The sequence below is a fragment of the Hermetia illucens genome, chromosome 4 (genome assembly GCF_905115235.1).
Source record: "Hermetia illucens chromosome 4, iHerIll2.2.curated.20191125, whole genome shotgun sequence".
NCBI classification, from domain to species: Eukaryota; Metazoa; Arthropoda; class Insecta; order Diptera; family Stratiomyidae; genus Hermetia; species Hermetia illucens.
The window spans coordinates 12917764-12931197 of NC_051852.1; the positions used below are offsets into that span (position 1 = coordinate 12917764).

At 40.5% G+C, this 13434-nt stretch overlaps 1 protein-coding gene across 50 annotated transcripts in view; it reads left to right on the forward strand.

Moving 5' to 3' along the window:
- The window catches only part of LOC119653867 (sodium channel protein para), a 317579-nt gene that overhangs the window by 251518 nt on the left and 52627 nt on the right, over positions 1-13434 (forward strand). For 25 of the 50 annotated variants that reach the window (XM_038058927.1, XM_038058971.1, XM_038058976.1 and 22 more), the window contains one exon: positions 558-801. In XM_038058927.1, coding sequence (XP_037914855.1) covers positions 558-801 — 244 coding nt within the window. The remainder of the gene's footprint in view (positions 1-557; positions 802-13434) is intronic. The other 25 variants (XM_038058962.1, XM_038058972.1, XM_038058975.1 and 22 more) reach the window with 1 other exon arrangement.

Genomic DNA, 13434 nt, shown 5'->3' on the forward strand with positions numbered 1-13434 from the left:
TTAGAAACTTAACAGCTTAGCACTACGTAACGGTAATTAAGACACCTTCCTTGAATTCATCAGACGCTAAATTAAATATCCCTCATCGGGCACTTTAGAATCGAGGCAGGATGGAGCAGGTTTTCTACATTTTAGCAGAACAAAAATAGAAATGGCATTCAATTTATATATATACATACGAAGGAAGAATGCAACAATCTTACGTATACTACGTAATGCTGCTTTCTCCATTGTGGCTTGTCTCGCGGTCTTTACTAGTTTGCTAGTACCAATTGTCCTTATTTTGATTTCATGTTTGCAATATTCCTCGCCTCTCTATGAATGAATATGGAATTCCTTGTGTGATTTTCGCTTTGTCCTGATAGAACCCTTCCTTCAATTCTCGAATTCAGAGCTAGAGATAGATGGTCAAAATCATATATATATGTCACATACAGAAAATCAAATAGTGTATCATTTAGCTCCATTTTCTTTACATTTGAAGAATAATAAAAGATAAAAATAAGTGTTAGCCTGGTTATGAACGAATAACAATTAATAAAACTTTACAATTTCAGGTACTTAATCTTTTCTTAGCTTTGCTCTTGTCAAATTTCGGTTCATCAAGTTTATCAGCACCGGCAGCAGATAATGACACCAATAAAATAGCAGAGGCCTTTAATCGAATATCGCGTTTTATAAATTGGATAAAACGAAATATAGCGAATGCATTAAAATACGTTCGTAATAAATTAACAAATCAAATCTCCGATCAGCCACCAGGTGAGAGGGCCAACCACATCAGTTGGATATGGAGCGAAGGTTTTTATCCACTTGTTTTTAATTGTTCATGTCTCTAATTTCAAGTAATTTCTATGTTACAATGGCATTATACGTATTTCGTACTGATTCTCGTATTTCAACACTAAATCTTTGGCTATTTCAAAGCAAAATTAAGTCCGTTGTCGTCGATGCTCATAAAAATTTACACCTGTTTGTAGTATATTTTCGGTTATTTCCATTTAATCCCTTTAGGGTGTAATTGGGGATGTTATTGTGAGTCAAGAGGGAGGTTTGAATTGAAGGTACTAAAATCTCGTAAATCTTTTGAGATACATCAGAGTAACACTAGAAGAATTAGGGTCTTTAATCATTCTATTAATTCGCTTCTAAGTTTCTTCTCTCTTTACGACCCTTAGAAGATTGGCTATCTAAATAAACAAAGTAGTTCTAGTGCATTTTATTTTCGTTTACTCTTAAAACCACTCCCGATTGTTTCGCAGTTTCTGGTTAACTTAATCAACGTTGTCAGCGATCTGAATACTGCGTCTGCCACTTCACCTTTCATGGTGCGTAATTGTGCACCCATTTTTAAAGTCCCAATACCATTTTTGAACTGTATCTCATTGTTTATTGTAGGTCCATGCAATAGGCCCAACTCAACACCTTTCAACAGCTGAAAGTCCCTTTGCGAGCAAAAGAAACACCGGACGCTTCACAGCTGGTGGGGAAACGATTGTCGCCCGATCCTTTGAGCTCTTCGTTTGATTTCCACCTTCTTCTACTGGGGTATGTGCATCTCCTAGGAATGGACGCGTCAGATGCTTTGGCAATGCCTTGTGTCGCATGGACAGCTCTTTCTTTAGCAATGCCTGCTTTATTAGGTTGGTCTAACTACATACCTCTGTAAAGTCTGCCCACCCAAAGTTTTTACAGACCAGGCTGAAATCTTTATTGGTTTCGAGCATGCTGGTGCTCTGCTCTGTAGCTCCATCTGTAGTTCAGTGAAATTTGTCTGGTGATGGCTGAGGGTATAGCCTTCGCTAACGCACCAGATTGTACCACGCACCAGTGCAGGGTGAACAAAGGCCAGATGTACGAAGTTTACATCACCTTCGTTGGCCAGACGTGCATCCAACTGAAACATCAAATAGACGAACCAAAAGCATCTAATAGACTGCGCCCTCTTGCAGTTGCTTCTCTGCTAGCCTCGTCAAGGGCCGAAATATTGGGGTCACTGACAATCATCTTTGGACTACGTCCCCTTGCATCGAGAGCAAGATTATCAAGCATTTCCTCGAATTCAGACAGTATCAGACTAGGTGGGGCTTAGCAGCTGTTGTCTGTGTGTCCCACGTTTGTCTATCGCCCCTGGTCATGTAAATTTTCGATTTTCACCAGTCCGTCCGGCAGTAGATTTTCCGCGATATCTCGCGTCCCTGATGTCGTAGTGTAAAACTTCTTGCAATTCCTGAGTCTCGCCCGCCTCCTCTTTCGAACGAGACGTCTCCAACGCAAATTCGATGATTTTCCATTTTTTTCCATTTTTAAGACCCGGCAGTTTTCTTCGATTTTCACCAGGCCCCTCGGTGGTGGATTTTCCGTGATATCTTCCGTCCCAGACTGGGCTGCGCAGAATCTTGGCCGCCCCCTCTTTCGGACGAGATATTTCCCATACAAATCCTCGGATGTTTCAGGGTGAGCTACCTATAGCTTTTTATGCCTGCAGCTAGGTATGGCATAAAACCTTGGTTTCCGTCATGGAAACTCGCCGCTCATCCTTTCTCATTGACTGTAAATGCATTGCCCGCCGGTTACCGATGGTGAGAATAGGGTTTAGTAGCATACCTATAGATGATTAGCTAGAGTTATTTTTTTAGGTTTTGTATAACACACGACCTTCTTAATTCCGGTTTACCGTCTGTCTGTCTGTTCGTCCGTCTGTCTTTCTTTTGGTCCATGAGAGGTGGAAAGCTTGAAAGGCTCCTGTCAGCTGATTATGTGGAGCTCCTACCCACTAAAACCAACTCTTTCTCCTTCCACTCTTCCCGCGGGGCTACAATATGGTATTATGTCGCGGAGCTAAGCTTCTCACGGATGACAGCTATCATTTCGTCTTCAGTCCATGTAGCCTCGACTTCAACATATAATGCATGACATTTTCGGCTTTTAAGTGCACCCCGGTTGTAGCTTCCAAAGCAGCCTTCTGAGTTGCAAATTTCGGGCAATAAAGTAAAATGTATTCTGCTTCCTGCAATATGTCGAACCATCATGCCCAAATCGATAGAGATATGCTCGATAAACTAAGTATCCATTCACGAACTAGGTTAGGTCGAAACCTACCTCGCCGTGGGGTCGCTTGCTCCATTTTCTTGTATTCCATAAAATTCCGTGGTTCCAGCGACCTTTTTCTTATTCCTTCCATTTCTCCTGCCATCCCGTGATAGTTTCAGTTCGTGCGAACTGCCGCCGTCGGGCAGAAGGCTCTCTGGTCAGATATCCTCGTTTGTAAAGTTGTTGTTTTTCTCTGACTAGAATTTCAATCGGGATTATTCCTTAGCAGGATAGCTCAGGCAAGCTGCTTCATCGAATATTATACTGTAAGCGCTATATATTCAGAGTGCACTTACGCGATACGCAGCGCCAATCTTGCTCTTATTTGTGGTATTTTTCAGTGGATCTGTCAACACTGGGACTCCTTACAGTTGAATCGAACTGACTACCCTCGAAATAAGGAATCGACCCCTTGGCCTTGGGTCAGTTATATTTGGTGGCATCCTCGCAACCAATGCTCCGATGTTATGTATGCCTTAATTGTTGCACACTCCGCCTGTGATTTGAAGTATAGCTTGTGGTCAATCTTTACGCCTAAATACTTGAACGCGTTTGTGTTCCAACTTTGATCTTCATTGATGAAAAATGCTACTTCTGTCACACTAATCTCGTCCGCGAAACCAATGAGCGGACCTAGGGCGGATCCTTGTGGGACTGCACACGTAATTCGATACAATTTCATCCCTTTAATTGATTGGCAGCAGAGAAGCCTATCGATTAGTTAGTTGCAACGATACCCACCAAGGACTTCGGCCCACCAAAGTTGATTAGGGACTCAAATATTTTCCTCCATATCCCGGAATTGAAGGCATTCTTCGTATCGAGAGTGATTACTGGACAGAATTTGTCTCGCTAAGTGCGGCCGTAGTTGTGTTAGCCACGAAGCTAACAGCATCCGTAGTACACCTTCCCTTTCGAAAACCGGACTAATTCTCAGAGGGTCCACCTTCCTTTTCGGCAATGAAAATAACCTTTTATAGTTTGTTCGTTCGAATAGTTTGCCGGATTTATTTAGAAGGCATATCGGCCGAACGAAGCTTCACCCAAAGGTTTGTTTGGCTCGGGGTTTAGTATTAGTATTAAAACATGTAAATGCATCGGCAAACATATTTGACGCTATTTTCACCGCTGCCTTGAGGGCGTTGTTGGGGATGCTATCCAAGCCAGGTGCTTTATTTTCAATTACTTTTGCCGCAACTTCTAGGACCTCCTCTTCACTTACCATGGGAACTTCACCGATGTCTATCTTGACAGTGGGAAGGTTAGCAGTACTCACATTTTGTGGGAAAAAAATCGTTCGAGCCCTGAAGCTGGCTTTCAGAGTTCTACCAAAAGTTCCGAACTCGTTCCTGGGATACAATATATGGATGGAAGTGTCACATGCTTGACGTAATTTTTCTCCGATCTGTAAAGTTTTATCTTCTGCGTTTTCTTCGAGCGGTGTATTTTCCTGCAGAACTTCTTTGAAAATCTCTTCGTCCAACTTATTGACTGCCAACCTTTCAGTTGTCATCCGGGACCAATTCATTCTTGTATGATGTATGATTTCGAAATTGATGGGATTGGTGGTCGCTATGTGCGTATTCTTCGCTGACGTATCACCATAGATACTTGGCTAAAATTTCGTTAACATGACATCTTTTACGGACCCCATTTCCCTCTTTCGAAAAGTGTTCATGCATCGAGTGTTAGCGAGTACAAAATTGAGACGAGCAAGGGCTTCAAGTAATACACGTCCTCTTGCGTTCGTGTCCCAGCAACCCCCATTCTTTAGCCCATGCATTGAAATCACCAGCTATTATGATATCTTAGGGCTATGTTCGTTTGCATCTATCGCTAGCCTCTCTACCATAGATTGGAACTCCTCTCTCGTAAGGGTTGGTGTTGCATATCAACTGTAGATGGATATTCCATCTATTTTTGCTCCTGATGAAATTCGTTGTCCCTTCTATGGCTCGATTTCCGTGTGTCCATATCGCCGCTTTTCCGCTCTTACCCGCAACCCAAACTCCACTGTCCCATTTTTGTACAGCCTGCAGACAATAGCGATGTCGATTTTGTTTTCCAAAACCGTCAGGAAGATCAGGTCCTGAGCCGCTTGGCAATGGTTCAGGTGAACTCATTCGAAGAAAAACATGAATGTAGGTTTCCAAACTCCTGCTTCGAAAAACTTTACGTTGACATTGATATGCTGCTTGCACGGGTCGATTCTCGAAATTGCTGGATGAATGCATTCGGCCCAATGTGTTTATCTTCCGACGCTATCAGCTTCCCTGGAAGCATAAGCGTTGTCCCGTAGGGGTCCTTTTAGTACCTAATCCATGAAGCGTTGAAAGGACTGGACGGCATTATTGGTCGCGATACATCTGCAACCCTAAATCTCCAGTTAAAAACGAATCGAAGTCCTAGGTTGACTTTAAGCAGGTTTTCTTCATTGGCTTATTGGCAGTTCCTTGCTGAAGCTCCAAAGCGTGAGTGAAACCAACAAATTGCCTTGGTGCTTTCATTGCTACCAGAAATATTTCGTGGTGGAGTGCGGCACGATGTGCACGCCTGGTGTTGTTGGCTTCGTCTTTCGACTCGCATCTGACGAAAATCCGAACGTACAACAACCACTTTGTCCGCTAGCATGTCGCGAGACTGAAGTTTCCGTGGTTTCTGGCAGCTGGCTTTTGGTGGGCTGTACGATGAAGTTTACGGTCTGCTTGTTGACCTCTACGATGCGGTCGGCCGCAGTCACTACATCGCCCAAAGAAGAGGTATTTGCAGCTACCAGTATTGAATGTATTCCTACTGGTAGGCGCTCTAACCACAAAGATCTCAAAAACAGCCCCGAGACTATTACTGGCAATGCGGCTCATCTTGCGCAGAAGCTGTGTTGGATGATGGTCGCTCAATTCTAGACCATGTAGAGTTGCCGAGTCTACTCCTCATCACTTGCGCCGAATGCGGCTAGCAGATGTTGCTTGATCATAGCATATCTCCCTGCATTAGATGATCTTCCTCGATGTTCACCACCTTGCTAAGACGGTCATGTCCAATTTTCCAATTACCTTATCGAACTTGGATGTATATAAAGCTATTGATTCTATATGATCGAAATCGTGCTTCTAACCGCGCAAACCATAATGCCGTTTTCATTTACCAGAACGGCGGAAGCTTGAGGCCGATGATATCGCATATTTTGGCAGATCGCTGTTTGGCCTCGGGCTAGTTCTTGGTTTTCTTGGATTGTTTTGCTTCCTCTTCCACCATTGCATTTATTTCGGTGGAGTCAGTCAGAATTGCAGTCTTTCTGCAGTTTCGACCTTTTTTTGCGACCTTTCTTTCACCCGTTTTTGGAAACGATCGAATGGATTGGAGGACCTGAGCCAGAGGAATGTCATCGTCGATCAGGTTCTTCCCTGCGGCATTCGACATATTGCTTTCGGTAGACGCCTTTGACCTTGGTCGATTTCGTTTATTCCATACTCTATCAGTGACATCACTGGGCGAGAAATCAACTCCACCAAAAATATCTGGATTCAGGGGAAAGATTCCTGCCGCTCTAAATCCAGATGTTATGTTTGAATTTGTTGCAGCCAAAGGCAACGCAGAGGTGACCATCGAAGGAATGTCATATATTGTCATCGTCTTTCCAGTATTTCTTAACACTCAAACATCACAATTTTTTGAATGAATCGAAAACACTCTGATCCTGGGGCTGAAGTTTATGCGAACAATGAGGCGGCAAAGACAAAACTGTTATATAATTTTGTTGACAAAACTGGGGAACTTCAATAGAGACATGAAATTGATGATTGTCCTAAATGAGAAGCACTGGATTTGTAGTTGAAGCTCAGTGGACAGTGGTCTCGAAAATGTCTCAAAAACAACAAAAAGTCGGAAGTAATCATCCAGCCACTCTTGTTTGCACTTTCGGCGCGGTTTGAAGTTCATTCGTGGGAATACGAAAAATTGTGGCACATAACTTCCTTACGCTGATACAGCCAACGCCATTATCACGAGAGTTCCTCTTTCTGCTGAGGTGATCCGTCCAATCTGTTTAAAACCTTTGCGACTGACAATTCTACAGGGAGTGGGTACGGTGGGAAGACCAATTTCGTCCATATTTTAGATGGATCGTGGAGGAATTCATTGGCAGCTACTCGGTTAAAAGCGGAGGCTCGAGCAAGACTCGTACATTGGAGCACCATGTCCGAGAATTCAGTATGTCCAAATTCAGTTATCTCGCATACTCAGAGGCCAATTTTCGAATTTCTTTCGGTGAAAGTCCGAAACAAATGTCAGATACTTCCAAAATATAATCGACCAACAATCTCCATTGAATATCTGAAATATGTTGAAAAATTGTTTATTTTCTTTTTACAAATTTTGAAATTAAATTTGAAATAATTTCTTTAAAATCGTGCATCATTTAAAAAATCACCGGTGGCAATCCCGGTCGAGTGATTGTTACATTTTCAGGGTCATAGGCAGCCTCACAGTGACGACTTAATGGCATTCGGCCAACGCCAAACTCCTTCGCGGCATTTCTGACAGAGACCCCATCATTCATTACTGCGCGAATGGCATTTTTTAATTTGCCTTTCCGCAAATAATTTCACACCAATCGAACCTAGACATGGTTGATTTTGGATTTTATGAAAACATCCGAGATTTTAAAATTTTACTTTTGCACATATGAAAACACTTCTTATGCCACTAACAACGTACAATGGCAGATGCGCATGTCAAACTTCATTCCACTCTAGGAGGCCACTAGAGCCACCTACAGGATTTTTTTCAAATTGTTAGTTTCAAAAGGGTTTCTGTGGCGCCTTTTTCAAATTTCAAATGTCCTTAGGATACAGTCACAACTAAGTCAGTTACAAAGAATCCCTGTTTTGATGTGTGGATTGTTTTATATCACGGCATCCGCAACGTTTTCTGATTAATATTTTAATTTTATAAATTACTCTATCCAATTGATAGCGAATTCATAGATTAAGGAAGTTTCAAGCCGATCACGAAGGTTCAAGCCAATTTTTCTATCTTCACTTTCCATTCGGCGATAATAAATGTGTTTCGTCTTTTCTGTTATGTGCTTATAACCTAAATACACTTCCTTTTGTCTTCGTGAACCTCACAAACCACCAAATGTGTATCTCTTTCCACACTATCGTATAATTAGTACAGTCTTCACCTTCTGTACTGTTTGCTATCAAAACACTATGTGGATTTATTATTGCAGTTTATCTGTGGGATTATTCTGCAAATATTTTTCGTACATTAAGTACTTTCATTTTAAAGTATTCTAAGCACAGTTAAAATATAGATGGGTCAATTTAAAGTACACCGTAAGTAAAAGATACTTTGAAAAGTGATTTCATTGTTCTTGAGGTTTGTTAAGGTAAAAATATAGTTTAGATGAACGTTTTAAGTCTTTCAACAAAAACATTGTTGAAATCAAATAGTTAAGCATCATATGCACAACTTTCTCTATTCTCAATTCAACCGGAAAACCATAAAGATTTTCATAGATACAACGCAACTACTAAACTTTTTCACCTCTCGCAATACCATCCCCAATTCGCTTCTATTCCAATAACAATTAATTTAACCATTGTGTTCATGTCACCATTTCCTTTATCACCTCACCCTGTTAATTCGTCCGAAAATATTTTTAGAAAATTCATTTTTCACGAATTTTGAAAAAAGAAAAACCAGAAGACAAGTAAAGAATTACGTTTACTGCCGTTTTAAATGAAAAAAGCATTATCCGCAATTATCTAAAGTAGATTGAAATTGAGTTGTTATTCGGTGCTTGTTAAATATTTAGTTGATAACCTTCAAAGTGAGAGAAAATGTTGAATAGAATTTTCATTTCTGATTGCATTCATTATATACGTTTTCCTAATGATACTAGTAAATGTCTACGAAGTATTAGTTCGTATCCCCCCCATTCCATTTAGTTCGAAAAAAAAAACAAAGTTTCAATCGGTTATTTATGGCTGATTTGCAAAATTGTTTCATGATTATCGGTATTTCAAGTATTTGATAGTCGAGTTAGAAATTATTGTAAATATTATACAAACCAAATTGATACTAAAAAAACAGAAAAAAGACAAATGACCCATTCTATCTAAGACGTGAATATATTGAAAGTAAAACAGTGGATTTGACCCTTCTTAAATTAGATGTTTGTAGAATTGTGTTAATTTTCTTTTCTGTTATGTTTCTGTTTCAAAAAAGTCTTATTTTCCGTAGTATTGTGTCATATAGATGTAATTGATGTTGTTTTGTAGTAGTCATTGTTGTGTTTAGTTGTAGATATTTTGAAAAGAAAATTCCTAAAATATTGACAATGTACCCTGCGTACACTAAAATTATATCATAATTTTTATTGGAGACGATTATAACATTCAAATCAAGGACAAGTTTAGATCAGACTTCGGCAGTTCAGTATTAAAAAAAAAAATAAAAAAATTGAAAATTACTCAAAAAATAATACTAAAAAAATGTATACACTCAGCAGAGCAGAAATATGCATTTATCTATTTGAGTGTTATCTAAAAATTGACAATTGAAAACTTCCGAAATTGGCATCGATGAAATACTGAATGTTTGTTCTATAAAAAATTGGTATGCACAAATCAATTCAAAAAATTCATTGGACACCATTTTTATATCATTTTCCAAGAAGGATCGTTAGGAATACCCATTGGTATTGTCAAAAACAAGGTTCTCACTTTCCTCTAAATGCCCTTTAAACACCGCGTATTATATTCTTTCTGAAAATAAACTAAAATCTAAACTGAACCCGATATCGGCAATTCAGGTGAAATAGCAGAAAATAAAATAAATGAAAACTGCATTAGAAAAATATCTAACCCTTCCTTGACTCCGTACAAGTCTTCGTCAATTGCTTTCGCTTAAAAACACTCTGTGTCGTCGACTTAATTTCCCAACATAAAAAAGGACATTCAGCGCAACGCAAAGGGCGGTATTGTTTCCTTTTGATGTCAAATCGAAAGGAACGATGAACTGCAGCAGACTAAATGGTATTCTCTTATTTGTTGGTGTCTAAATCTGCCTGCTCAAATCGACATGTCAGTCTACGCATTTCTATGATCGAGTCAAATGATCCTCGTAACTATGAGCAGAGAGCACTCAAGTGTTGATAGGTGGGAGATCTACCATCTAATCAGGACCTAAAAGTGAAAACAGGTACAATCTAGTATCAAATATGAAAGGTATGTATGCAACATAGATAGTAGAAAAGCAGATACCATAGGTATGAAAATTGGCAATACAGATTGACAAAGTAAAAAGCAAAATTCTTACAAAAAAATCCAATCAGGGAATTCATTTTTTTCAGTCAAATTTTATAAACCAATACATATCAAGACCCTTCGTGGAAACCATACAAAAGTTCAAGGGAAGTGTTGTTTTAATATAGTAAAACACCGAATAAAGATTTGGTAAACCACTAAATGAAGTATCTATTAGCTCAGTGTAGTATCACTCAAAGTCTACAGCAGTTTCACTAGAGAAAACAAAGGCTTAAATTCTTTGAGTTGTGCGCTTACGGCTATAAAAGATAATTTAAATTAACTCGTGCATAAACACTCATCCCTCCATTGAGCGTTAGGTCAACCAATATGCTTGATCGACGGCAATCCTGAAGGCTGGTTTCAAAAAAGTCCAGGGATGAGGTATCGGTTTTGTTATGGTGGCATCATTGGATATTTTTCGTTTATGTCTCCAGTAAAGATACATTAATAGGGCCAGGATACTGCAGACCCCAATGTAGCTGACAGTAATGTGGTGAACTTCCTTCGGTTGCCCTTATTCTTTCTTGCTATTGTTGGTTATGCAAGTCCACCTTCACCTTCTACAAATTTTGAGAAAAGGATTCACCCATGTTTCCGTGGTGACTTAACTTGAGAGATATGATGGTACAATCAATTCAGTAAGTTCTTTAGGACATACGGGATCCTAAGTCCACATCCACATGATGGCGGACTCGACCAAATAGGGAGACACTTACTACCACGTTTTTTGGTCCACGGATCCCTAGTTTGGGGCATAGCACCCAAGCATTCAAAAATCAAAAAACCAAAAAAGGACTAACAGATTCGTCCAGGGCAGAGGCAACTCTTCAGACGCTGCCTCACTTCACCATCACGTGGATGTGGACTTAGGATCCCGCATATCCTAAACAACTACCCAGCTTTAGTCTAGCTTAGATTAAAACAACTGGCGGTTTAGTTCAGTATAATTCGCAACCTTGTCGTATTTTCCCGATGATATAAAACACCTTTTTTGGTTTTTTGATTTTTGAATTTAGTAAGGTCGCTTACCAACGACTTCGATGTTCAGACCAATCTTGGCGAGTAAATTCTCGTTAGCGCGATTTGCGTGACCATACCATAGAAGACGCCTCTCACGCAATTGGTTATTTTTTCTATAGATCTGTGGTAAGGCACATTATAGAGTATACCGCTACGTCCACTATGAATCCACCAAAATATTTTGAAATCAAGTTCAACTCAATATCTGCTTATATCCTGCGAAGATGCTTGAGGCTGACCAAAACCACGCCATTGCACCAGATTTTTTCTTGGGCCAACGAGCCCCTCTTGGCAGCCAAAGAACTTCTTAAATTAAAGGAAAGAACTCCCAAAATCATTTGGTGGTTCAGAACACGGATGCTGAAAATGGTCTCTCCCCAAAGTCGTTCCGCAGCTTATTTGACACATTAATTCACAATGTTATTCCCCCAACCTCTAATAAGATTAAGGTTATCCAATCGTATGATTTGGGGGGCACCTGTGGCAGAGCCCGGATGGCAGCTGCGTATGGCAGAGTCGGTAAAGGGCCCTAAATCAAGAGGTTTCCTGGTCCTGTCGGCTGATGCTGCTTTCATGCGTGGTGGGTCTGCCTGTGCAGTGGTTGATCCGGATGGGACGCAAGTCCCACGTTGGGAGTCAGTTCGGTTTTGGCGACTGAACTTTTTGTCGTGCTTCAGGTGCCCTTCAGGATGGGTGAGGAGAAGGTTGCTTTCATTACAGACTCTCTCCATACTTGTAATTACTCAGACAAATTACGCCATCGCACCACCTAGTGGGCAAAATATATGCCCTGGTTTCTAACCCCCTTTTTAAGTCTTTAAAAGTTCCAAGGTGTCCGACGCACGCGGATGAAATGAACTCGCCCATTTAGAGACCCGCAAGGTTCTAAGATCTAGTCCCACAAGTTTGGCCGAACCCTTCCTTATAGATGATCTGAAAGCAATTCAGGCACACTCCTATAGAGAGTGGAAGGATAATTTTTTGGCGATATGGCAAATGTAACACTTGTATTTTCAGAGAAACCAACGAACACATAATCTTCGAGCGTAAGGATTATGCCCGGTTTCGGGTTAAGTGTAGATGGTATAATAAGTTTTTTAACCTTCAGCAAACCTTCTTTTTCTTCTTCTTTAAAGAGGCTATACATATGGTTTCAGTTTCTTCGCAGCACGATGATCCCTGCTATCCCCTTTATTTTTTCTTGCTTTGATCTATCATTACCTCTAAGTGCTCGAATGGTTCACAATGGTTAGTGGAGCTGCGGAGAAGTTCCTGATCGATATCAGATACTTTTAAACTACAGAGCAGCCTCTATATATTCGTGCGTCAAGGCAAAATAGGCTAAGCACCTGCCATCAGTCCTGTTGGTGTACTTCGTAAGTCCTGTTTGGACTGTTAGCCTGCCGGGTCCCAAAGGACAAACAAAAAACAACAACCTCGACAACAGTCTCCATTGAACGACGCAATGTGATAATATCTCTCCACTCCGTTTTTCGACACATCCCTTCCCTTGCAACGAGGCATAATCTTTCTAGTGGAATATGGAAAATCTTCTTCAAGACCCCTCTTCGCCAGAGCCTGCTTAGCCGACATCATGATCGCTTCCAAAGATTACCAACAATATCTTCAACATTTTCACTGCTTCTTTACTGGTCAATTTAGAAAGAATCTTGAGTACTGCTGCAGTAGATATTCCCGTCTCATTAGCAAAAATTACTTGTCTAAAGCGATGGAAAGTTTTACCCTATTCATCTCGTTACCAGATCTCTGTACTTTTTCTGTGCGCTTCTCTTCCCACGGCTTATTTTCGAGTACTTGAACGGAAAAGTTTATCGCCAGTTAGTTTTCCGCTGCCTTATGCATTTTCTCGGTTAGGCAATAGTACAGTGCATGCTGCTGGTGTCCAAGTGTATTGCCGCTTTGTTAGCGAAACAACAATTACAAACCTATGGACAACACTCCAAATTGTTCTGCGCACATGTGCCCATGGCGCCAAAAATTAAAC